Source organism: Budorcas taxicolor, chromosome 6, assembly GCF_023091745.1.
Source record: "Budorcas taxicolor isolate Tak-1 chromosome 6, Takin1.1, whole genome shotgun sequence".
In the NCBI taxonomy this organism is placed as follows: domain Eukaryota; kingdom Metazoa; phylum Chordata; class Mammalia; order Artiodactyla; family Bovidae; genus Budorcas; species Budorcas taxicolor.
Window position 1 is genome coordinate 5,956,936 of NC_068915.1, and position 27,000 is coordinate 5,983,935.

The following is a 27,000-nucleotide window of genomic DNA, read 5'->3' on the forward strand; positions in this document are numbered from 1 at the left end:
CTCTTTCTTTGAAAAGCCCTTCATCTGCATTCCTTTGACAGGGGCTGTTGGTAGTTTTCATCTATCTTTGGGTTAGCTGAGTAAGGTGTTACACAAAAATGCCCAACTGTAATGGAAGCACGTAGTCTGCATTTAATGACTACTTCCCAAGACCCTGAGGGCAGGAAGTCATCCTTGGAGCTGACTGAGGTGTGTGGCCTCCCAGAGGAGAGGTCCAGAGGCTGACTGAAAAGCAGGATCAGGCAGGATGTCTCATGAAAGGTGATTCTTTTGATGGGAGAAAATTGGGCATGACTGGGTACTCAGAAAGCCAAACAGGTAATTGAACCGAGGGAGGAAACTTACTACAAAAGTAAATGATAACCAAATGCTGCTTGATTTGATATTAAATATTTTGGCTTTTAAAATGAGATCTGATACTGGAATCCACTGATAATACTTACCATTAGGAAACCCGTATAACTACAGCTTAAGTGCCTCATGACTCAGGGCAAAGGGAATAGATAGCACTGTCTGGGGAATACTGTCACAGGGGGAATCACCCCTGAGTCTGATCACGCCTCTAGGTTTGCAGAATATGGGGAAGAAGAACATGTTAACACCACAAGGATGCAATTAGCCTGTTTCAGAATGTGGGGAATTCTATATAACAAATGGTTCAGTTTCTCTCTTTCAGCCTCTGCCATGAATATGCTGCTGAATGTAAGTGGTGGAAATAGGCTAAATAAGCTAAACTACTACTACTGAAAATCTCTCTTCTACATTTGATTCAGACAAGAAGACAGTTAGTAAGACTTCTGTCAAAAACTGGGCCTTTGGGTGTCGCCCCAGGACTCGGGAGGACAACCAACACCCACCTCTACCACCCAGAAAGCAAAAACAGCTCTTTGGAGCTCCTCTTGAGGATGTATGTGATAATGACACCCTGCCCACCCCAATTCTGGTAGGTCTTCTTTTGGTTTCTGTAACCTTCCTGAGGAGGTGAGTTCTCACAGATCAAGTGTTCTCTTCCCAATCTACTCCACATGAAGAAGTCTGGCCTTGTCCGATAAGTTTCACAATGTTATTTCAAAAAAAAAAGATCTGATTTAGGTACTGCAGAGTCAGAAGGCAAATACAAGATGAAAAGTTACTCTCATCCATTCCACCGATTTCAACAAACACCCATCGATACCAGCTCAGACCAGTTAACCTGGACTCTGTGAAGTAAGGCAGTTAGAGAAGGCGAGGTTGAGAAAAAGGATGACACCTGGCACTTTACAAATCACCTTTAAGGGTGCGAGACGGGGCAGCAGTCAGATTAGGGAGCTGCTGCCCTTACCCAAGAAGAGGAAGTCTATATAGGCATGGATGTGGAAAGCTACTGTCTTAAGGGCGCCCGTTCTTCTGCAAGGTTGTTCAGAGTAGTTATCTCTTAAACAGCTGGGGCAAGGAATTTTGGAGATAGGCCAGAGGCTGGGACCGGCTGGGAGCCGGGCGTAATCAACCCAATGTCCATTTTTTTCTTTGGGTGAGAGAGCTCTTGGTTTTGCATAGAATGGTGGGGAGGACCTGGAGGGGAGTTTTCGCTCCAGGCTATTTTGAGCCCTGTAACTTTCCTTCAGACTCTGTGTGTAAGAAGCTCTGAGAGTCCACCTCATCCTCACACTGTCTCCTGGTCTCCTCCCTTGAAGTCCACACTAATCTCAAGTCTCCTTCAGCTGAGTCTGCTCACCCTATGACTCACAATGTCTCACACGGATTTGATATGTAACTCAAGTGTTTAAGCATAAAGTACGCATCCTCTGGCAAAGATGAATCCTTTGATCCTGCCAGAATGTGTCAAAAGAGAGTCACAGTTTGGACCGTGCTATATCAAGCTAGTGTATTGAAGAGTAAGCATTAACTCTTGTTCACTGTCCACTGTCTCTCCAAGCACTACACTAGATGCAGGGAATTTTATGGTATATATGGAGAAATTTATCATACCAGTTATGTGCTAGCTACTACCCCAGACCTTGCGCTTTCACAGAAAATTTAGGCGGTAGCCATGACTATCACCACTCTCACTTCATAAATGAAAAACAAAAGAGCCTCACCCAAGAATGTGCTATGCCCAAAGTCACACAGTAGATGAGGAGCATAACAGATTCCACAATCCTTGAAACACCTGGCTCCAATATCTGTTATCTCTCTAACTTTGCAGACAGCAGAGGACATGAACATACAGGAAAAGGATCTAGAAAGGCTGATGAGAAAGGAATGAGATCAGAGAGGAGGGGCCTATTGAGCCTGAGTTTGAGGGGAGGGAATACAGGAAACAGGAATGAATGGGGTGGACAGTCCCTGGAAGGGGAATAAACAAATGGCGCGTGAATATGGCAAAAAGATTTCCACACTCAGGGAAGAGCATCTATAATAGGGAATAATGAGAAGGCAGCGGTGAAGGAGGAGAGGGTGAATCTACAAAGGCCTCAAAGCACAGACAGTTAATACAGTAAATTCGCTGAAACAGAAAATCTGACTACACAAGTGTTTAAAATGTTTCAGTGTATGACTCAAATTGATTGTTGGGTAGAAAATATATTTACAGACACTGAAGTAAAAATTTCAAATTGACTTCGGTGCTGTTCTAGAACTGTACCCTCATATACCACAGCTCTGTCAAAATAGGAGCAAGCTTGTGCTCTGGGCTTCTAGATAGGAAATGTCCCACAGTTTTCTTTTCTTTCCTTCCCTATAGGAGATGCTTTCCTTTATCAATCAAAAAGGGCCATTCACAGAAGGCATCTTCAGAAAACCAGCCAGTAGAAAACCCGTAATAGCCATGAAGAACAAACTCAACGCTGGACACAAAGTTAACTTGGATGATGAATCCGTTCTCGTAGTATCGTCGGTCTTAAAGGTAAGGAAAGTTTGAGCATCGTCCACACACAGAGTCAGTCTAAAGCTGTATGACTGGTCCTTCACTATGAATGCCCAAGAAACATAATAGGCATAAGAGAGGAAGGATCTGAAACGTGGAAAACACGTCACAAAGTCAAAATTGAAGGAAGGTACCTCAAATGTTATGAGCCGCATACATTAGATATTTTCCTTTTTCATTGCACATCTTGGCTCCTGAACACTCCATGAAGAAGAAGAATAAATTTCAAAATACCCACTTACCACGTTGAGCATTTACCAAAACAAGCTTCCAGCTTTGGATGACTTCCTCATCACCTTCCTAATGAAGGCAACATTTCCAAAATAAAATTCATCTTAAGCTTTTGGAAACAGTTAACAGAAGTAACTTCCCAGGTGGCTCAGACAGTAAAAGAATCTGCCTACAATGCAAGAAACCTGGGTTCAATCCCTAGGTTGGAAGGATCCCCTGGAACAGGGACTGGCATACGACTCCAGTCGTATGGACAGAGGAGTCTGGCAGGTTATAGTTTATGAGGGTGCCCAGAACTGGACACGGCTGTGGCAACTTAGCATGGATGCAAGACAGATGTTTACTCATTATGGTAAACTCGTGAGTGTGTGTGTGTGTGTGTGTGTGTGTGTGTGTGTGTTAGTCGGCTAGTCGCCTCCGATTCTCTGTAATCCCTTTAACTGTTGCCCAGCAGACTCCTCTGTCCATGCAACCCTCCAGGCAAGAATACTAGAGTGGGTTGCCATGCTCAACTCCAGGGGAACTTCCTGCCAGGGATTGAACCTGCCTCTCTTGCATCTCCTGCATTGACAGGCAGGTTTTTTACCACTAGCCCCACCTAGGAAGCCCATTTCTCTTACAATGAATCAAAAAATGCTTAGTGAGGCCACCAAAATCTCTGATCACTTCATCATCCTTCCTTCCCCTGTCTCTCAATGCCTTTTACTTTAAAATTAGTGTAGGGATGTCTCCACCATTTGTTCCCCCTTTTTCCTCCTTTTTTCTCCCTTCCCATCTTTAACAACCTTTGTTAATATCAGTAAGTGTAACCCACCACCCGAGGTTGTATTTACATGGTAACCAGTTTTACTATATGCCCCATCTAAAAATCTTATTTTTAAACTGAGTCCAACAGTCAAAATCAGTTTGGAATTTGGAAAAGTTCCATACATTTATACAAAAATAGACAGAGTGTGAAATGATACAGCTAAATCACAAGCGTGTAGTTAAATTTCTACCAGGGCGATAACAGAACAGAAACAAAAAAAATTAATCAATCCATCTTGGAACTTGTTAGCAGCTATGAAGAAAAATATATTGATGTAGTAATCACTATAGACAGGTTGTTAAAATTATCTTAGAAACTAAATAACATGTGTGTTTCCTTGTCCCCTGTTAATGTTCGATTGCATGATAATAGCAACAGTGAGATATGACTTAGAGGTGAGCCCTAGTACACTTGCACCATCATAATACACACTAGGGATGCAAATAGCAAGTAGAGTGCTACCCTCTATAAGCTGCACACTTGGAACTGATTTGATTTGTGAGCAGGTGTTACTAGGCTCTTGCCTGTTTCCATGCTGTAAGCGCACAGGTCTTAGACAATCCCAGAGTTTTCTCTTCCTAAAGTTGATTGATCTTGGTGGGGAATCAAACTTTGCACCTTTGGCCTTGATAATACCATATGTCCAAGCAACCACAGAGGTGGTCTAAATCAGAAGTGAATACATCGTCAGAACCACATTGAGTTTTCCATTAAACTGTCTGTAAACAGAGGGCCAATGGCAAATAGCCACGGCACATTCCGTATGAGTCATGTCCTGGCTTAACCACAAAGGGCCTGATGCACACCCCCAGACTCCCAGAAGCCAAAGCCAGATGAGATGGTTGAATGGCATCACCAACTCGATGGACATGAATCTGAACAAGACCCAGGTGTTGGTGATGGACAGGAAAGCCTGGCGTGCAGTCCATGGGGTCGCAAAGAGTAGGACAGGACTGAACGGCTGAACTGAAATGGAGTGCTTCCTCCCTCCCAATATACTGCGGACACTCCATAAGAAGCATAGTGAAAACCTAATGACCATGATTGGGTACTGTATACCAATCACAAGAAAAAGTATGAGAGGACTGAGACTCTGTACGTTATCTTCATAGTCTATCCTCAGTACTCAAAAGAGTGCCAGACACAAACAGCACCTCCATAAGTACTGAAACAAGTGAACGCTGACAGGATTATAATCATGACGGTTGCCGTAGAAACACTACCTGAAGCAGATACTCTTCAGAGAAGTCAGGCTGTATATTAAGACCAGTGGAAGCAAGTTGTGCCTTTGAAACTGGCAAGGCAATGCAATCATTTCCCCTCAGGCTTGCACAACAGTTTACAACTTCATCCATTTTAATAGGCCCCATTCTGTCATATTAAGACTTGGTCATCAGGATAAACTTTCCAGGCCTCCACTTAGGAAGCTTACATTTGCATATTCTATCCCACAGGTGTGAAGTTGCCATGTATGTAAATTTTCAGTTTCCTCTTTGGGGAGGATATATTCCATTCAAAGAGTTGTAAGGGTAACGTGTAGTTTACCCATTGGGGCTTTTGGTTTATTTCTAACACCTGCTGCTTAAAAGTCTGTAGAACTGAACTTTTTTTTGTTTTTAAGTAAAAGATCGAAGCTATTTCGATACTAGCTTTTTCCCAAAGAGCACACATACCTCCGGTTTTCTCTTAATATGTGTATAAGAGCATGTAGGGGTGTAGTTTTGTTTTATTTCAGAACTTCTCTTTCTTGAATTCAGAGCAAGCACTGTGTCTGAAGTAAACAAACAAAATGGGTATGTGCATTTCTTTTCAGGAAACGAATAGGATTTCGGAATTATCACCAGACCTTGCCAGTTTGTACTAATGTGTTAACATGTACACAAAGAGTAAGCTCCAGGTGATAGAAGGAGCTTTAGCCTCATTCTCACTAAAGCCTAGACTCTACTTTTAGGCTTCTAATTTTAGTTGGGGAAAATCCAACCAGTACTTCGGAGTGTGCAAGTCTGTGGAGAATCACAGCCAAGCTCTGTGTGAATCAGTCTGCGTGGCTGTGAAGGAATTGCGGACTGAATTGAATTTTTCAACTAAATATTTTCTTTGCAATTTCTCCATTGAATTTACCATAAGAATAAAATATATTTTTCTGATCTACATAAGGATTTTCTTCGAAATATCCAAGGAAGCATCTTTTCATCCAGTCTCTACGATAAATGGCTTAATGTTATTGATCAAGAGAATGAGGAGGAGAAAATAACTGCGACCCAGAGGTAATGATGCAATAATTACTCAACTCTGAAAATACACAACCAACATACTCTTAGGAAAATATTAGCTTACAGTTTACAGCTGTGTCCTCTGAAATAATGAGCAGTATCAAGTGCTTTCACTTGATCATACCCCTGGAAGCCAGTTTGAAGAGAGATGCATGCCTTATTGGTGACACTGTGTTTTTCTCCTAATCTTATTAACATGGAATGCTTGTCCATTTTATACCTTCTGAATACATGAAACTGTTGGAGATGAAATTCACTGGCCTAAAAAGAGATGATAACGAACCAATCCGCCAGGGGTATGATCTTAAATACAAACACATAACTAACCAGAGTAGGGCTTATCTGGTTCAGGAATTAAAATCAGTGAAACATTTTTGTATGCATTCATGCCTGGCACTGTGAGAATGGACTGTGTACCTGGTAGAAAAAGAAGTACTGTGTTCTCTGTATTTCCACTTACTAAGCAAAATGACTCGCTTTATTCATAAGTGCTTTTTCTGTCATTAGGCTTGTAGACCAGCTACCGAGAGCCAATGTAGTGTTTTTGAGATACCTTTTTGGAGTGTTACACAATATCGAGAAACATTCCTCATCCAATCAGATGACAGCTTATAATTTATCCGTGTGTCTCGCCCCAAGCATTCTTTGTCTGCCTAATTCTGGCATCTCAGCATTTAAAAACGTCACCAAAAAGGTAACAAGATCTCTCATTTTATGCCTTGTGGGGCAGACGCCCCATTTTGAACCTGAAGTCTGTGGTATTAACGCTGGTGAACCCGTGTTTTAAAGTCATGTATACTATCATGTAAGAATTGAATCGCTAGTCTATGTCTGACGCAGGATACAGCATGCTTGGGGATGGTGCATGGGGATGACCCACAGAGATGTTATGGGGAGGGAGGTGGGAGGGGGGTTCATGTTTGGGAACACATGTAAGAATTAAAGATTTTAAAATTAAAAAAAATAAAAAAAATAATTAAATAAAAAATAAATAAATAAATAAATAAATAAAAATAAATAAAAAAAATACAAATAAAGAAAACTTTTCAATTATAAAAAAAAAAAAAAAAATAAAGTGCACATTTTAATTACACTGCCTTGGAGTGGCAGCGTCCTACTCTGGTTGGGCATGGGAAGGTGTATTTTAACTGAGAACAGCTGAGTCACTTCTCCTTTGCCATCCAAGGGATTAAACAACAGAGAGGTAAGAGTAGGACGATAATGATAGAAAAGAACCTGGCTTTGGAACCGGAGAGCCAAGGTTCAACACTCAGCCTCATCACTGAGGGTGTAAGAGCCTCCAAACTGTGAGTTCATCATTACACAACGATGACAGACCCAATACATCTGGTCCCTGTTGGCACATCTTAGGCGGCCTGGGCCATACGAGCACCCGAGGCTCCACACACGCTGGCCCCACTCTGCCAGTGGCTCATTCAGGAAAATACTTGGCTTCTATTGTGTCTCCGCTAGAGGATGAGGAAGCTAGTAAAATATTTCAGAACAGCCTAACAGAGCCATAACAAGCCTAATAAGATCACAGCTCTTCTCCAAGCTCCCCTAGACAGCAAGTGTGAGGCAAGGCAAGGTAGATAGACAGACAGACAGACAGACATGTTTTCTCTCCAGATGCTTTCTTCCTTCACAACCCCCCTCCCGCCCCCCACCCCACACAGAAACCTCTGCTACCTAACTTTCAGATATTTCTTCACTGAAGTGAATTTCACAATTTGTGTTGTATTTGATACTTAATAAGTTTTAATAAGATGCTATATATAAATTCTATATCATTAAAACTAGAAAGATTTTAATAAAACTAAATAAAACTTAGTAAGAGAATATACATTTTTGTCCCAAACATCCTATGTGGGCTACTTAGAAACCATCCTAGTTTTAAGCATGTAAGCAACATTACAAAATTTTAGCTATTAAACCAGCCCACATATTATAACTTTAGCCCAATGACTAAAAGAATTTTAAAATTTGTGCCCAAAGTACTCTTGAAAGTATCAGTTATTTCATAGAAAAAACTGATATATATATAATATATATATGCACACATACATATATATATATTTAATCAAGTCTTAATTTTTCTCAGACCTCTTTTGCATTTTGTGTTAGAGCCCAGATTCATGTATGAAACGTGATTCACTATTACGCCATATGTATAGTAATACGCCATTTTTTTTTTGCCCCTTTGTGTTACAGGTTTCTTTGATACAATTCCTCATTGAAAACTGTCTCAAGATATTTGGAGAAGATATCACTTCTCTCTTTGGAGAGAACTCAGTGAGTTGTGATAACAGTGATATCACTGATAACAGTGAGATTTCAGGTAGGTGAATAATGTAACTGGCTTTGATGCAAAAGACAGCAAGGCTGCCAGGGCTCCATGGGAGATCCTAGAGCCCAAATCACATTCTAAGGGCAGTAATTTCCATCTGCCCCCACACATGGGAAGTTTCCCACTTGTGAGATCAAAGAAAGGATAAGACTGTTCTGATTTCAAGAAGCAACTAGTACAGCTTTAGGAGACATCACGGTTCAGTTGAGTTCAGTTGCTCAGTCGTGTCCGACTCTTTGTGACCCCAAGAACTAGAGTGACCCCGAGTCCTTGAGGTCGAGGACTGCAGCGTGTCAGGCCTCCCTGTGCATCACCAACTCCCGGAGCTTACTCAAACTCATGTCCATCGAATCAGTGATGCCATCCAACCATCTCATCCTCTCTCGTCCCCTTCTCCTCCTACCTTCAATCTTTCCCAGCATCAGAGTCTTTTCCAAAGAGTCAGTTCTTCACATCAGGTGGCCAAAACATTGGAGTTTCAGCTTCAGCATCAGTCCTTCCAATGAATATTCAGGACTGATTTCCTTTAGGATGCACTGGTTGGATCTCCCTGCAGTCCAAAGCACTCTCAAGAGTCTTCTCCAATACCACAGTTCACAATGTACATCTCAGTATATTATTGCATTTGGTAATATTTAAAATAAAACTTTAAATGCAACTCATATATAAAAGATGTGCTCTGGCTGAACCTAGGGCGAGGGGCTCGGAGCACTGCCTGGTTTATTCCCCTCTCCTTCCTTTTTCTGGTCAGTGGTCCCTGAGGCACTGCAGGTTTCTAGTGCCTTTGAAATAGTTTGAAAAGAACCAGCATCATTGAGAAAAAAAGGACTAATATCAGAATAACTTTCCAGACTATAAACTCTTGTACCACTATTTACCAGTTGGGTTAACTTTGGCCAATTATTCTAGCTCAGTTTCAGTTTCTTCATCTCTAAGATGTGAATAATAAATACCTAAATCTTAGGATTGCTGTAAAGATTAAATATATAATTGATATAAAATAAATCCTTAAAGAAGCAATTAATAGGGCTAGTAGAAGTTTTCATGAGATTAGAGTTAGTACTACTTGAGCCTAGCTAATCACAGCTTCCTGGTAGCAGTCCATTGTTACAAGGCAGCATTTAGATTCAGAACCTGAGGACATGAATCATTAGTCCCTTTATATTTTTAATATATCTTGGTTTTATGACACTTATCTCATTGCTTTGAGGAAATCTTTAGGACAATCCATTTAATTAGGCATTTAAATGTGTCTAATATCTGAGAACATGCTCAAACTAAGACAACTATTTGCTTTCATTTCATCAGGGACAACAGAACAATCTCTTGAATCCAAGCCAGTGAGGGTGACAATGATTTACGAAAAGCCACAACTGCAATATGATGCTATGACCTCATCAAGGATGGGTCCATCCACTGACCTGTCTACAGTATTCTAAATTCCTGAAGATTACAGTCCCCATAATCACACTTTACCCTTCCTTTTTCTTTATCCTATAATATCTCACTTCAAGAACACTTAGTTATAAAACATTCGCACGATTTTGTTGAGTTTGAATTAAATGCTCAGATATATCCAGAAATAAATGAATTTCCTGGCACAAGAATGAACATGAGGCACTTATTCCAAGAAAACCACTTTGGATCATTCAGTGAAAAAGAAGACCTTTCAAGGTCCCAGCTTATGCCATTTCAGTTTTTCTTGACCCTGTATATCCATATTTGAGAAAATATTCCCCCCAAAGTATCTCTTCTTTCATTCCTACCATATTATATTATTTTTTGTACTGTATTATACATTTTTATATTGATGCAATAAAAATAGGTTAGAAAACCATTTCATTTGCTTATGATTCATTTTAACACTTTGGTAGAGGCTCAACTGGCAGTTTGGGTCTCAACTAAGATCGCTTATGAACCTGTAATCAGTTGGCAGCTCAACCTGGAGTAAGCTACATGTCTGCTGTTTGAAGTTGGCTCTGGGTTGATCCCCATGTCTTCAACAAGAAAACTGGCTGCTTCATATGGTGGAAGAAGAGTTCCCAACAGCAAGAGAGGCTTTTCAAGAGTCAGTGTAGAAAAGGGCTCCACAGAAGACTACAGAGACAATGAGTTATTCATTATTTACTGAGGAAAGTAAGGGAGTTCCAGAAAAACATCTCTGTCTGTTTCAGTGACTATGCTAAAGCCTTGGACTGTATGTATGCATGGTGCTCAGTTATTTCAGGCATGTCTGACTCTTTGCAACCCTATGGACTGTAGCCCACCAGCCCATCTGTTCATGGGGCTTTCCAGGCAAGAATACTGGAGTGGGTTGCCATTTCCTCCTCCAGGGGAATCTTCCTGATCCAGGGATCAAATCCATGTTTCTTGAGACTCCTGTGCTGGAGGTGGTATCTTTACCTGCTGAGCTATCAGGGAAGTCCTTTGACCATATGGATCACAACAAACTGAACGATGATTAAAGAGATGGGAGTGCCAGACCACCTTCTCCTGGGAAACCTGTATGCCAGTCGAGAAGCAACAGTTAGAATCGAACATGGAACAGAGGACTGGTTCATAATTTAGAAAGGCTGTATATCATCACTCTGCTTATTTAATTGATATGCAGAGTATATCATGTGAAGTGCTGTGCTAGATGAATCCAGTTGGAATCAAGATTTCTGGGAGAATTATCAACAATCTCAGATATACAGATGATACCACTCTAATGGCAGAAAGTGAAGACAAACTAAAGCGTCTCTTGAAAAGGGTGAAAGAGGAGAGTGAAAAAGCTGGTTTGAAACTAACCATTAGAAAAACTAAGGGACAGCTAGATCATTTCCTCAGAGGAGAGGAAATTACAGAAGTATAAGAGAAAAAGAGAGCATTTTGTGGCTTATGAGTTTTGAAAACTTAGTTTCCTAAGAAACAAAAACAATGCATGGCAGAGGGTAAAGATCTAGGTAGAAACCTCATGGGAAAAGCCTCAAATCATTAAGTGTATGGAACACATGCCACATTTCATAAATAGAAACCAAGGGGAAATAGGAAGCCCCCAGAGAACAATTAAATAACATGTCTAAGAAAGATGGGGCATTGTACATTCATACAGAATTACTGGTACCTCAACATGGAACAGATCAGTGAAGTTATTCCCATCAACATGAGAATTACCATATGGAAGGAACAAAGAGAACCACTGGATCTGAGTAACACATGTCTCAGTAAGAGTGGTACAGGCCAGTCACCTGGGACAAGAGAGCAAGTAGGACATTTCAGCAGATGTCCAGCATACACAGATGACACAGTGGATAAATGTCATGCCTCACTCCACAATCACCTAACTCCTTAGCCTTAGAAGACTCCAGAACATGGGTCCATTCATGGAGAAAATGGAAAGACCTTGAATTTCTGCCAATCTGGGAACAAAGGATTACACTAGAAATAAAATGTACCATTTAAACCTATACAACAGTACATATCAATATATCACAGTTTGTAGACTGAGATTGATACCAACATATATAGAATGCTCGATCCATGCATTGTTTCCCTAGCAAGGGTTCCAGGGTCAGACAGGTTTGGGAAATGCTATATTTTCCTACTGGAAATCAAAATGCCCAGTAACATATTAATGTCTTAGAGAAGACTCACAGTAACGAAACCCAGTATTTTCCACATCTGACCTGAGAGGTTGTTTTGGAGGAACCCTATTAATGAACAATCCTAGGAACATACATACATAAACACTGCTCTATCTTCTTAGGTCACAGAAGATCCTGTGCAATGCGACCTGCCCCACTAATCCATTTTTTCTTCACTATGTCTCAGTGTAGATCCTTTTCTTTAGCTAGGTCAGACACTTCACTGTTTCCTGAACAAGATACACACATATCTCTAAGTATAATTATCAACTCCTCTTTGTCTCTAAAAATACACAAACTAGATAGCTACTTGGGTTCTACTCACTCAGAAATTTCACAAAAGATATCCGTGACCATTCCAGCTCAAACGAATTGCTCTTTTATAATGCGTAAACATTTGGCCCCATTAGATACTGGCTCACATGCTGCTATGCACCATCAGGAGCTACACTGGTGTTTTTATACACAGCTCAACAATCCAAATTCCTGTGGTAAGTGATTATTCGTTGTGTTAGTTTTATATTACTTTTAATGCCTGGGTAAATGTCTACTAAGAAAGGTATAAATGAATTTGTGAATTTTTCTAAGTACGGAAATTTTACATTGACTGGTAATGACTGCAAATTTTAAATCTGAAGAGGTAGAAAACAACGCAAATGGAATTTTAATGAGTAGCAGTAAGACATAAGTTTTAGATATGACTTTACAGTGTTTACTGTTCACAAGTTCTTATAATCACTCTTTTTCTTCATCTAGCAAAAATGGGATATTGGTGTGATATATTTGGGGATAATTGCATGCTTGTATAAATTTTCTTTTAAGTAGAAACAATTCCATAACAAAAAGGGGTAAAAACATGGCTGGGCAGTGTATCTGTGAGTTTTTAGGCCAAGAAAGATAAACCAAAGTCTCTCAAATCTGAAAAGGAGAAATAACAGGAGATAAAGACAAGCTGAAAACAGTCTGTCAACTGTAACTCACAGAGGAGATTCTTGCCATGTGGAAATGGCAAATAAAGGTTAGCTTTCCCATAGGAGACTCACCAAGAAAATCAAGTTATTAATTTTTAGAAAAGATTCTAGGAACTGATAAACTATAAAAGGACCCACTTGTCTAATGTAGAATGAATAAAAGGCAATTCGATTTTCTGATATTAGTCTTTACTATAGCTAGTAAGATCTGTGTAATCATCAGACAACTTTCACTTAGTGATGTAATTAAGGTTAAATATTTTCAAAAGCAAAGCAAAGATACTAAGGATGAAAATACTGATTTATTCCAGAAAGAAAGCTATTCAAAGGCTTTAAGAGGAAACCAATTCTTTATGGTGATTAATAATTATGATATATTGACTAGAATATGAATGTAATACATATATTCTATTTTTATTCCATTGCATTAGCTATATCATAATTATTTTTATTTTTTAGTATTTTAGTTTTTTAATCATTCAGTTAATACATGTTATAATTTTGTGAATTATTCTTTAATCCATACATTGTTTATGCTTTTCTTTTTTTTCAGGTTCCTATACTGAAGGATTTTCATTACTATTTGTAATAGTTAATTTATAATTTTAATAGAGTAGTGACTAGATAATATGTGAATGATTGTGGTTCTTTGTGACTGCAAGTATATAGTAAATTTTAAACTTTTAAATGTTGTATGCATGCTTTAGAAGAGTGTGTATTCTCTGTTGGGTTCTCTTTTGGGTACAAAGATGCATATATATTTAAAATTGTGCTATATATGTTACTCTGGAGAAGGACATGGCAACCCACTTCTGTACTCTTGCCTGAAAAAATCCCATGGATGGAGGGGCCTGGTAGGCTACAGTCCATGAGATCGCGCAGAGTCAGACACGACTGAGCAACTTCACTTTCACTTTTCACTTTCATGCATTGGAGCAGGAAATGGAACCCACTCCAGTGTTCTTGCCTGGAGAATCCTAGGGACAGAGGAGCCTGGTGGGCTGCCGTCTATGGGGTCACTCAGAGTCGGACACGACTGAAGCGACTTAGCAGCAGCATATGTTTTACTCAAATCCTCTTTGTATATTCTCCAAATTAGTAGTTTCTAAGAGAGATGTTAAACTCTCCCATTATGATAATAAGTTTGTCAATTTTATTTTGTAATTCTGAGTTTTTATAGTTGTTTTTGGAGGGGGGTTACAGCCTACATCTATATTAAGCATACACAAAGTTATAATTTTTATACTCTTTTCATAAATATTCTTTATTAATGTTAATGCATCTGCCTTATATTCTATTTTGAATAATATTTTTATTTCAGCTCTTCTTTTGGTCCATATATGCCTGGAATATCTCTTTTGCGTTTTCTCTTTTAAATTTTCTGTGTTAGGGTGCGTATGCACCGATTTGGTGGTGTGTGTGTTTTTGTGTCAGTGTCTCCTATAAACACCATATAACTGATTTTTTAAATATATAAGCTAGTAATTTTATTTTTAATTTAACCAGTCATGTAATCTATTTACATTTGTTGTCACTACAATGTATTTTGAAGTTACACCATTTTATTCCATAGTTTAGTTTCATCAGCAGTTTATAATGGCTTCATTTGTCCTCCTTCTTCTAACTTTTCTTGGATTAGTACACTGTAGATGAGTATTTTTCCTATTTATACACATTAAAACTTCTCAGACATTATCTCACTGAATATGTTGCTGTAACATTCCTCTATTGAACATCATATCTCAAATTTTTTTCAATTTTTTTCTTTATGCTGCATCTTGGGTACAATTCTTAGTTCTCTCTTCCAGTTTGTTAGGTCTTTAAGTTTGTCCCATTCCAGAGTTTATGTTTTAAATTTTATGAGTTTTCAAATGCTGATTTATTTTCTAGGGTTACCAACTGGATCTTTTTCCTATCCAAATGATTATATATACATATATTTTAATACTGATCATTCCTTTTCCTTTCCGATTCTGGTACCAAGAAGTAGGCTGCTGCTGTAACAATACCTAAAAATGTGGAAGGTAAACTGGGTAGTGAGCAGAGGCTTGGAGGAGTTTTTGAGATATATGCTAATAAAAGCCTGAGTTACTGTGACGACAATATTGTTAGAACTATAGAAGTTAGAGGTGATTCTAGTAAGGATTCAGAAAGAAAAGAGGAGAGCTTGAGAGGCAGTCTATCTTCTTAGAGAATAAACAAATAATTATGAACAGAATGTTAGTAGAAATATGGACATTCACCAGGTTTCATCCTGGTGAAACCTCAGATGGAAATGAAGACCATGTTACTGGAAACTAAGAAAAGATAACCACGTGATAAAAGGCAAAGAACTTGGTTGAACTGGTGTTCTAGTTCTGTGAAAAAAAGAACTTGCAAGCAATAAAAATGAGTATTTAGTTCAGCGGCAGTGATTTGCACTACTCTGTCTTCTGGCTCACTGATCTGTTGCCCTGTATCACTCAATCTACTGTTGATTCCTTCGAGTGTATTTTTTATTCCAGTTATTGTGCTCTTCACCTCTATTCGGTTGTTTGACTCTTTGTTAAAAGCTTTTAACTTCTCACGTAGTGCATCCACTCATACTGTGGAAAACACTTTGGAGGTTTCTAAGAAAAACTAAAAAGAGAATTACCATATGACTCAGCAATCTCACTACTGGGTATATATCTGGAAAATACAAAAATTCCCTTGAAAATATACATGCACCCCAATGTTCATAGCAGTATTATTCCACTTTCAAGACACAGAAGCAACCTAAGGGTCCATTGACAGATGAATGGAATGCACATATATACAATGGAATACCACTCAGCCATAAAAAAGAATAAATTTTTTCCATTTTCAGCAATATGGATGGACCTGGGGCAGAGCATTATGCTAAGCGAAATAAGACAAAGAAAAATACTGGATGATATCACTGATATGTGGAATCTAGTGAATAAAAGAAAAAAGAAGCAGACTTACAGATATAGAGAACAAATAGCGGTTACAAACTGGGAAAAGGAAGAGGGGAAGGGCATGATAAGAATAGGGAATTAGGTACAAGCTATTAAGTATAAAATCAGCTACAAGGGGATATTGTACAACAAGCAAATAACAGCAAATATTTTATGATAACTATAAATGGAATATAACCTTTACAAATTGTGAACTACTGTATCAGACACTGACAACATATAGCAACTATACTTTAAAAATTGATTTTTATAATAAAATAAAATGGAATATCCAAAAAAGTGGGTTTTTATCTGTACAGGTTGCTCAGCAAAGTGTTAAAGGACCAGTGTGGTTCCTCCTGACTGCTTACAATAAAATGCAAGAAGAGGGAGCTGAAATGAAGAAGGAATTGTTGCGCAAAAAGGAAGCAGCACTTGAACACTTAGAAAATTTTCCATCTATACATTTTACAAAAAAAAAAAAAAAAAGAGTAGGGTTTGCTAAAGAAAAAACAGAGGGTATGGCTATACAACCTTTGAAAATAAGACTACTAGGGATTAGAATCACAAAATTATCCACCACCTCAGCAAAAACCAGGAATAGATATAGGATTTTATTAGCAGAAACACTGCCAATTAGGGATACTGAAACAGGATGAAATGAAAGAAGGCTGTTAAACTGCTTAGATTCTGTAAGAGGGAAGCACAGAGCTATTTGGCTGCAAATGTACACTATCCTTTAAGAAACAAAAAGAGACTCCAAAGGCCATTCAGAGATCATCAGATTCCTTCTTAAGCTTGAAAGTAGGGCCATCACCTTGGTTTCAACAGGTCATATGGCCTCCAACTGAAGCCTTGGGGATGAGACCTCCACCTGGCAAAGCCACAGGACTGCCACCCCAGTGGGTCCAGAAGGTGGGGCGTGGAGCCAAAGAGGATTATTCCCAAGATATATGCTGGAGAGGGTATGGAGAAAAGGGAACACTCTTACACTGTTGCTGGGAATATAAATTGATACAGCCACTGTATCAGCTATGGAGAACAGTATAGAGGTTCCTTAAAAAATTAAAAATAGAACTATCATATGACCCAGAAATCCCACTCTTGGCATACGCCTGGAGAAAACCATAATTCCAAAAGTTACGTGCCCCTCAATGTTCATTGCAGCACTATTTACAATAGCCAGGACATGAAAGCATTCTAAACATCCATCAACAGAGGAATGGATAAAGCATGGATATATATGTATGTATGTATGTACACATGCATGTTAAGTTGCTTTAGTTGTCTTTGACTCTTTGCAACCCTATGGACTATAGCCCACCAGGCTCCTCTGTCCATGGGATTCTCCAGGCAAGAATACTGGAGGGGATTGCCATGCTGTCCTCCAGTGGGTCTTCCAGACCCAGGGATCAAACCCACATTTCTAACATCTCCTGGCAGGCAGGTTCCTCACCACTAGCACCACCTGGGAAACGTAATGTGTGTGTGTGTGTGTGTGTGTGTGTGTGTGTGTAAGTTCGGTTCAGTAGAGTTGCTCAGTTGCACACTAGGCTTCCCTGTCCGTCACTAACTCCCAGAGCTTGCTCAAACTCATGTCCATCAAGTCAGAGATGTCATCCAACCATCTCATCCTCTGTTGTCCCCTTCTTCTCCCACTTTCAGGCTTTCCCAGGATCAGCGTCTTTTCAAGTGAGTCAGTTCTTTTTATCACGTGGCCAGAGTATTGGACTTTCAGCTTCCACATCAGTCCTTCCAAAGAATATTCAGGACTGAATTCCTTTAGGATTGATTCATCTCCTTGCAGTCCAAGGGACTCTCAAGAGTCTTATTCAACACCACAGTTCAAAAGCATCACTTCTTTGGCACTCAGCTCTTTATAGTCCAACTCTCACATCCATACATGACTACTGGAAAAACCATAGCTTTGACTAAACAGACCTTTGTTGGCAAACTAATGTCTCTGCTTTTTAATATGCTGTCATAACTTTTCTTCCAAGGAACAAGTGACTTTTAATTTCATGGCTGCAGTCACCATCTGCAGTGATTTTGGAGCCCCCCAAAAGAAAGTCTGTCATTGTTCCCACTGTTTCCCCATCTATTTGCCATGAAGTGATAGGACCAGATGCCATGACCTTACCTTTCTGAATACTTAGCTTTAAGTCAACTTTTTCACTCTCCTCTTTCACTTTCATCAAGAGGCTCTTTAGTTCTTCTTCACCTTCTGCCATAAGGGTGCTGTCATCTGTGTATCTGAGGTTGTTGATATTTCTCCCGGCAAACTTGATTCCAGCTTGTGCTTCATCCAGCCTGGTATTTTGCATGATGTACTGTGCATGTAAGTTAAATAAGCAGGATGGCAATATACAGCCTTAACGTACTGCTCTCCCGATTTGGAACCAGTCTGTTGTTCCATGTCCAGTTCTGACTGTTGCTTCCTGACCTGCATACAGATTTCTCAAGAGGCAGGTCAGGTGGTCTGGTATTCCCATCTCTTTAAGAATTTTCCAGTTTGATGTGGTCCACACAGTCTGCATAGTAAATAAAGCAGAAGTAGATGTTTTTCTGAAACCTTCTTGCTCTTTGGATGATCCAACAGATGTCAGCAATTTGATCTCTGGTTCCTCTGCCTTTCTAAATCCAGCTTGAACATCTGGAAGTTCATGGCTCATGTACAGTTGAAGCCTGGCTTGGAGAATTTTGAGTATTACTTTGCTAAAGTGTGAAATGAGTCCAATTGTGCAGTAGTTTGAACATTCTCTGGCATTGCCTTTCTTTGGGATTGGAATGAAAACTGACCTATCCCAGTCCTGTGGCCACTGCTGAGTTTTCCAAACTTACTGGCATATTGAGTGCAACACTTTCACAGCATCATCTTTTAGGATTTGAAATAGCTCAACTGGAATTCTATCACCTCCACTAGCTTTGTTCACAGTGATGCTTCCTAAGACCCATTTGATTTTGCATTCCAGGATATCTGGCTCTAGGTGAGTGATCACACCATTAGCATTATATGGGTCATGAAGATCTTTTCAGTATACTTCTGTGTAATCTTGCCACCTCGTCTTAATATCTTCTGCTTCTGTTATGTCCATACCATTTCTATTCTTTATTGAGCCCATCTTTGCATGAAATTTTCCCTTTGTACCTCTAATTTTCTTGAAGAGGTCTCTAGTCTTTCCCATTCTCTTGTTTCCCTCTATTTCTCTGCACCAATCACTGAGGAAGGCTTTCTTATCTTCCCTTGCTATTCTTTGGAACGCTGTGTTCAAATGGGTATATCTTTCCTTTTCTCCTTTGCCTTTCACTTCTCTTCTTTTCACAGCTATTTGTAAGGCCTCCTCAGACAACGATTTTCCTTTTTGCATTTCTTTTCCTTGGGCATGTTCTTGTTCCCTGCCTCCTGTACAATGTCATGAACCTCTGTGCATAGTTCTTCAGGCACTCTGTCTAACATATCTAATCCCTTGAATCAATTGGTCACTTCCACTGTATCAGTTCAGTTCAGTTCAGTTGCTCTGTCTTGTCCGACTCTTTGCGACCCCATGAATCGCAGCACGCCAGGCCTCCCTATCCATCACCATCTCCTGGAGTTCACTCAGACTCACATCCATCGAGTCAGTGATGCCATCCAGCCATCTCATCCTCTGTCGTCCCCTTCTCCTCCTGCCCCCAATCCCTCCCAGCATCAGAGTCTTTTCCAATGAGTCAACTCTTCGCATGAGGTGGCCAAAGTACTGGAGTTTCAGCTTTAGCATCATTCCTTCTAAAGAAATCCCAGGGCTGATCTCCTTGCAGTCCAAGGGACTCTCAAGAGTCTTCTCCAACACCACAGTGCAAAAGCATCAAGTCTTCGGCACTCAGCATTCTTTATGGTCCAACTCTCACATCCATACATGACTCCTGGAAAACCATAGCTTTGACTAGACAGACTTTTGTTGGCAAAGTAATGTCTCTGCTTTTTAATATGCCATCAAGGTTGGTCATAGATTTTCTTCCAAGGGACAAGGGTCTTTTAATTTCATGGCTGCAATCACCATCTGCAGTGATTTTGGAGCCCCCCAAAATAAAGTCACTGTTTCCACTGTTTCCCTATCTATTTACCACGAAGTGATAGGACCGGATGCCATGATCTTAGTTTTCTGCATCTTGATCTGTAAGCCAAATTTTCACTCTCGTCTTTCACTTTCATCAGAGGCTCTTTAGTTCTTCTTCGCTTTCTGCCCTAAGGGTAGTGTTGTTTGTATATCTGAGGTTATTGATGTTTCTCCCTGCAATCTTGATTCCAGCTTGTACTTCATCCAGCCTGGCATGTCTCATGATATACTCTGCATATAAGTTAAATGAACAGGGTGACAATATACAGCCTTAACATAGTCCTTTTCCAATTTGGAACCAGTCTGTTGTTCCATGCCCAGTTCTAACTGTTGCTTCTTGACCTGCATACAGATTTCTCAAGAGGCTAGTCAGGTGGTCTGGTATTCCTATTTCTTTCAGAATTTTCCACAGTTTTGTGTGATCCACACAGTCAAAGGCTTTGGCATAGTCAATAAAGCAGATGTTTTCTGGAACTCTCTTGCTTTTTTGATGATCCAACAGATGTGGGCAATTTGATGTCTGGTTCCTCTGCCTTTTCTAAATCCATCTGGAAATTCATGGTTCACATACTGTAGAAACCTGGCTTGGAGAATTTTGAGTATTACTTTGCAACTGTGTGGGATGAGTGCAATTGTGCAACAGTTTGAACATTCTTTGGCATTGCCTTTCTTTGAGATTGGAATGAAAACTGATCTCTTCCAGTCCTGTGGCCACTGCTGAGTTTTCCAAATTTGCTGGCATATTGAGTGCAGCACTTTCACAGTGTCATCTTTTAGGATTTGAAATAGCTCAACTGGAATACCATCACCTCCAGAAGCTTTGTTCATGGTGTTGCTTCCTAGGGCCCACTTGACTTTGCATTCCAGGATGTCTGGCTCTAGATGGGTGATCACACCATCGTGTTTATCTAGGTCATGAAGACCTTTTTGTATTGTTCTTCTGTGTATTTTGTGTATCAATGCAAAGAAATAGAGGAAAACTATAGAATGGGAAAGACTAGAGCTCTCTTCAAGAAAATTAGAGATACCAAGGGAGCATTTCCTGGAAAGATGGGCATAATAAAGGACAGAAATGGTATGGACCTAACAGAAGCAAAAGATATTAAGAAGAGGTGGCAAGAATACACAGAAGAACATTAATAATACATAGTTTAAATATGAGACCTATAAGAGGAAATAGCACAATGTACTTGTCTAATTTAGAAAGATGTTGCTCTCCCATTACCTCCTGAATCAAATAAAATTTCCTCATTTTACATATAATTTTAAGCATCCACTATGTATTGGGTAAAGTTATAAATGCTGGATGTTTAGAGGTAACCCAGTACTTCAGGGTCTCAATCTTTCCAGATGTGTTTCAACTAGTACTCATTGTGCAGGCTCTTTGTTCTGCATGGTCAGTCTCCCAACATCAAGTTCCGTCATTCCAGCTCCAGCACTGGTGTTCTCTCTGTCGCCACTCCTCTGTGGTTCCCTTCTTGTCCTCTTCTCCTGTCCAGATTCAGCATACAGAGTGTCAGCTTCCCAGTAAAGTCTGTCTTGATTTGTTCAGTCAGACTGGCATTTCCTCTTCTGAATTTCTACAGCCTTGTAATCATTTTCACATATTTTTTGTGAAATGTAGTCTTAAGGCACATGTTTTTTTAATTTTTAAAAAATTTTGTGAAATTGAAATATTTCTTTATATATACATGAGTGCCGAGGTCCAGCCTCAGCAGAGTCCAGGGATATACTCAGGATGGATGACGTCGGCGAAGGAAGAAAGATAGATAAAGAGATAAAGAGACAACACGGGATGACCAAGCTTTTTCGGTGAGCGAGGCCCATTTACTTTATTTTTGGGGGGGCTTTTATACCCTGAGTTATACATACAGCAAGGTGAAAAATGCAGAGTCAACTCAACATTTTATCAGTAATAATTTTTATCAATATCAGGCTCCTTCTTGTAAGAGTCTTATTCTCTGTACATCATCTTTTGTTTCAGAGGCCTGTTGATATTTCATGACCTCCTTTTGATAAAGGTTGGTCAGCCAGAACACCAGAACAATGCTTTTCCCTTAAAGTGTTTTTTCTTAAATTCTTAGCCTGCATCACCCTTAAAGTACAGAGTTACATTTTTATGGAGCAAAGATTTAGCAGGTTACAGCAAAAAAAGAACTTATTAACTCAAAGTCTAATGTTGCTAATGTTAAAGCTGCTGCTTATTATTTTTATATCTTAACTATATGCACTCCCAGGAACACAATGGATAAGGGATGTGAGAACCTGGCAGCAAGCATAGGCTCAACAATGTTGCAAGAGTCTGGATAAATCTGCCAAGTAAGCTAGAATGCTAACAGAGGATTTGAAACACTCCTTTTATGCCCAGGAGATTTATTAACTAAAGCCCTAAGTTAACTCTTTTGGTCAGGGACAGCCCCCTGCTAATGTCAGAAGAGCTGGTGAAAGACATAAAATAGTAAGACAGACAGATTCTGGCTCAGGGGTAGATGCTCGAGCAGGTCCAGGGGATCCGTCAAGTCCTGAGGCCTTGCTCATCAGGACTCTTTTGCATGGCCTTGTCATGGGTCGGATGGCCCAGGGATTCCCTCGAGTCCTGCATGACCTTGTCATGGGTGGGATCTCCCGTGCTGGCTCCCGGCACATGAGTAGTTTTTTTTCCCCCAGTGATTCTCTGCCTCCAAGCAAATGTGTTCAAGTGAATGTGTACATATAATCCATGGGTTCTAGAAACTGAGAAAATAGGAAATCTTGACCTCTCAATGGCTCTCAGGTGGTGTTCCACAGCACCTCCAGGAGCCACCAGGAACAGGGCTGAAGCAGTGAGAAACCAAGATACACCAGTGAAGCCCTGCTCTGGTCACTCCTGTAACTTCAACAAGCAGCTCAACTTATTCTCTTTTTTAAATATAATTTCTGCTTTATTATTTTATTCATGCATATGAACAAAAGATTTTGTGAACCTAGAAATATTTATGTAAATGCTTAGTATGTTTCAGCTTTGTCTTTCTCATTAGATTCCAGGCTTCTGCACCCAAAGGGCCTGGCACAGTAATTGCTAGATAATTGGGTCAGCTTGTTCCCGATTGGCTCCTCTGCAAATGTACAGATGACAACCATAGTGATCATGTCTCTTAATCTTTTCAAACAACTCTATTCTAGTCTCCTAAATGCTAGTTCCTTCCTGTGTTCTCTCATTTTCTTAAATAATGGTGTCTTGGGCCTCCCAGAATGAACATGATTTATAGCTCCATTATTTCTTTATAGATAGCAAGTTTTAGCTTTCTTTCCAAAGCACACCAATGGATTTTAAGGAGATCTGTAAATGGTTATAATTTAAGATCAGAGGGTATTATCCTTGAGATAAGATTAGAATATGGCAGGAAAAAAAAAAACAAACCACAACTTTTATTTAGAAACTTGGCAACTTGAACATAGAAGCTTACTGCAGCAGAATTTCAAGTCAGACACTTGGTTGGGATGCAAGAAGTAAAGGCTGGAAAACAAGAAGTAGGTTACATTTGAAAGGACTAAGTAGTGACTGAATTTACATCTTAAACTGTTATCTTCTTCCCTATATTTACTCTGTTGTACTGAAATGTGTTTGTTTTGTTGTTTCAGGCAGAGAGAGAGAGAATGCACAAGCACTTCATTATAAGAAGCTAGCTTACATGTTCATGATGGCTGACAAGTTAGAAATCTGGAGGGCAAGCTGACAGGCTAGAAATTCATGTAAGATTTAATGTCACAGTCTTGAGTCAAAATTCTGAAGGCTGGTGAGGCAAGTGAGCAACTCAGGCAGGGTTTCTACATTGGAGTCTTGAGGCTGAATTCCTTCTTTGGAAGCTAGACTGGTGCTGACCAAACTACTGCACGCCCCAGGCTAGTCGAGTTGACATATAAAATTGAGCATCACTGTGTCTTGTTACTGATCAGCCTCTGTTTTCCGAAATCTTTTCCTCAGTCAGCTCTACTTAGTTCCACCTCACTTCACAAAGTAAAATAAAGCTTAATTTTAGTCTTTTAAGGGCCTTCCATTTGCTACAGACCAGCAATCCCTGAACTAGTCTGGATTTCAGAGAGCTTCTGGATGACACAGCCACACAGGGCAAATCCCCAAGCAGCCTTGTGTGACAGAGGCATTCCTGGCTGTTAGGTTTTGTAGAAGAGAGAACAGAGAGAAAAATGGATTATGTGAGGTACGTTGACCCCAAAATTTCAATACAGACTTATCAGTGAATCAGTACTATTACAGACAGTATATCATTTGTATTGTTATTGCTAAAAGTAACTTTTCAAGAAGACTGAGGCAGTCCACCTATGAGGTACACACTTCAAGAATGTGGGTGAGGGTGGCTCTGAACTGCTCTTTCATCCTGTGTTTGGAATCTCAGTGGTCATCTCTATGGATTTGTTTAGAGAAGAACTGAGGTATTCAACACCATAATTCAAGCTCCCAAAATGACATCTGTCCAAATGAACACAAGTGGCTGCATAAAATGAGCACTAAAAAATGAGGTTAACTGTAGTCATGCTTCATGAGCTCTTGTATGCTGCTTCAGTCTGCTTAAAAAGCAGACATATGCATTTCTATATTTGATGTCCTATAGATATGTAACTGGTGATATTCAGAGTTCACTTGCTAAAGGACAACTAGTAAACACCGGGGTCAGAACTAGATCACAGCCTTTTCCACTATGTCATCTAGTCTGTTAAACATTCATAATTACTATTCTGGGAAATAGAATCATTAGGCTTCTAAAGTAAATTATGGACAAGCAGCACGGAACTTACTTGTTTAGAGGTAGGGGTTCTGACAAAAAAGAAGAAAAAAACAGTGGCATTACTTTGAAAATCTCTTATTGTGAACGGACATAGAAAAAATAAAATTTACATGAATCCCACTGATATAAACTGCAACATTAAATAAATGGAAGAATAAACAAATGGCATTTTTCAGTTATGATAATAAAGGAAGCAATTTTCTTTTGTGCCTGGTAATTACACTGAAAACATAACTGCAAGTCAAATTTAGCTGAATCTCTGAAGAAGTAGGGCAGGGTAAGAGACTCATTTGTGGGTTCTGAGAATCAGCTTGATCTTTCCTTCCATCACAAAAATCAAAAAGGTTATTGTAACTTGAGAAGGAAAAGCAAGATTCAACAATGGCTGAGATGAAAGACACCGGGAGCAGATTTGCTGCCTTTTTAGTATTTTCTAATTGGGCATCCTGTCTCCAACTGGATACTCTTCTAATTGATTCTTCAAAATCTTAACTTCCAATAATTAAACTTCCATGGGGTTGCAAAGAGTCAGACACGACTGAGCCACTGAACTGATATAGAGGTGACAGTCCAGAAGGAAATTAGCATTCATTGGATACCAGTCAGTTTCTTTCACGTTGCCTTGTTTTATTTACTTCAGAGCTTTACCTATTGCCTGAAACGTCCTGAGTTGTTTGTGGTTGGTCTGCCCTTACTAGAATCAAGTTCCCTGAAAGCAGAGCTCTGCTCGGTCATGTCTTCCAGATGCTGAGGCACCAAAAGACCATAGTTGACATGGAGTAGGAGTTCACGTTTTTCAGTAAACTCTAGGCACAAGACTAGACACACTGTGAATATTACATCATATGCTCTCAAAGTGATCTTGAAATGCAAATACTATCATTCCTGTCCTCAGTAAGAAATCAAGGTTAAGAGAAAGAAGTAACTTGTTAAAAATCAGGCAATTAAGGAGAGGGGATTTGAGCTAAGGTATGATTTACATTGTTTGTGTTCCATGTCATAAGGCATGTTTCCCAAAATAAACCATGGTTGGAAACAAGATGTTCATGGGGAATTTTGGACATGGTGGTGGGGGAGGGTGAATTGAAAGAGTACCATTGAAACATATACATTCAGTTCAGTTCAGTTCAGTTCAGTTGCTCAGTTGTGGCCGACTCTTTGTGACCCCATGAATTTCAGCACGCCAGGCCTCCCTGTCTATCATCAACTCCCGAGTTCACTCAGACTCACATCCATTGAGTCAGTGATGCCATCCAGCCATCTCATCCCTCTGTTGTCCCCTTCTCCCCCTGCCCCCAATCCCTCCCAGCATCAGAGTCTTTTCCAATGAGTCAACTCTTCACATGAGGTGGCCAAAGTACCGGAGTTTCAGCTTTAGCATCATTCCTTCCAAAGAAATCCCAGGGCTGATCTCCTTCAGAATGGACTGGACTGGCTGGATCTCTCAAGAGTCTTCTCCAACACCACAGTTCAAAAGCATCAATTCTTCAGCACTCAACTTTCTTCACAGTCCCAATTCTCACATCCATGCATGACCACTGGAAAGACCATAGCCTTGACTAGATGGACCCGTGTTGGCAAAGTAATGTCTCTCCTTTTCAATATGCTATCTAGGTTGGTCATAACTTTTCTTCCAAGGAGTGAGCGTCTTTTAATTTCATGGCTGCAGTCACCATCTGCAGTGATTTTGGAGCCCCCCAAAAGAAAGTCTGACACTGTTTCCACTGTTTTCCCATCTATTTCCCATGAAGTGATGGGACCAGATGCCATGATCTTCATTTTCTGAATGCTGAGCTTTAAGTCAACTTTTTCACTCTCCACTTTCACTTTCATCAAGAGGCTTTTTAGTTCCTCTTCACTTTCTGCCATAAAGGTGGTGTCATCTGCATATCTGAGGTTATTGATATTTCTCCTGGCAGTCTTGATTCCAGCTTGTGCTTCTTCCAGCCCAGCCCACAACTGCACTCATCTCACACACTAGTAAAGTAATGCTCAAAATTCTCCAAGCCAGGCTTCAGC

General features: G+C 39.8%; 1 protein-coding gene across 1 annotated transcript; it reads left to right on the plus strand.

Moving 5' to 3' along the window:
- The first annotated feature begins 290 nt into the window (after nucleotides 1-290).
- On the plus strand, nucleotides 291-10,003 carry LOC128049995 (rho GTPase-activating protein 20-like). The gene is made up of 7 exons (XM_052642299.1): nucleotides 291-318; nucleotides 774-943; nucleotides 2,723-2,884; nucleotides 6,102-6,211; nucleotides 6,725-6,911; nucleotides 8,429-8,555; nucleotides 9,882-10,003. The coding sequence occupies exons 1-7, from the start codon at nucleotides 291-293 to the stop codon at nucleotides 10,001-10,003; spliced, it is 906 nt and encodes a 301-aa protein (XP_052498259.1).
- Nucleotides 10,004-27,000: the final 16,997 nt, after the last annotated feature.

Coding starts and splice junctions, on each gene's coding strand:
- LOC128049995 (XM_052642299.1), top strand. CDS start 291: ATGACTGGGTACTCAGAAAGCCAAACAG. Junction 319..773: donor GTACTCAGAAAGCCAAACAG/GTAATTGAACCG, acceptor CATTTGATTCAG/ACAAGAAGACAGTTAGTAAG. Junction 2,885..6,101: donor TAGTATCGTCGGTCTTAAAG/GTAAGGAAAGTT, acceptor GATCTACATAAG/GATTTTCTTCGAAATATCCA.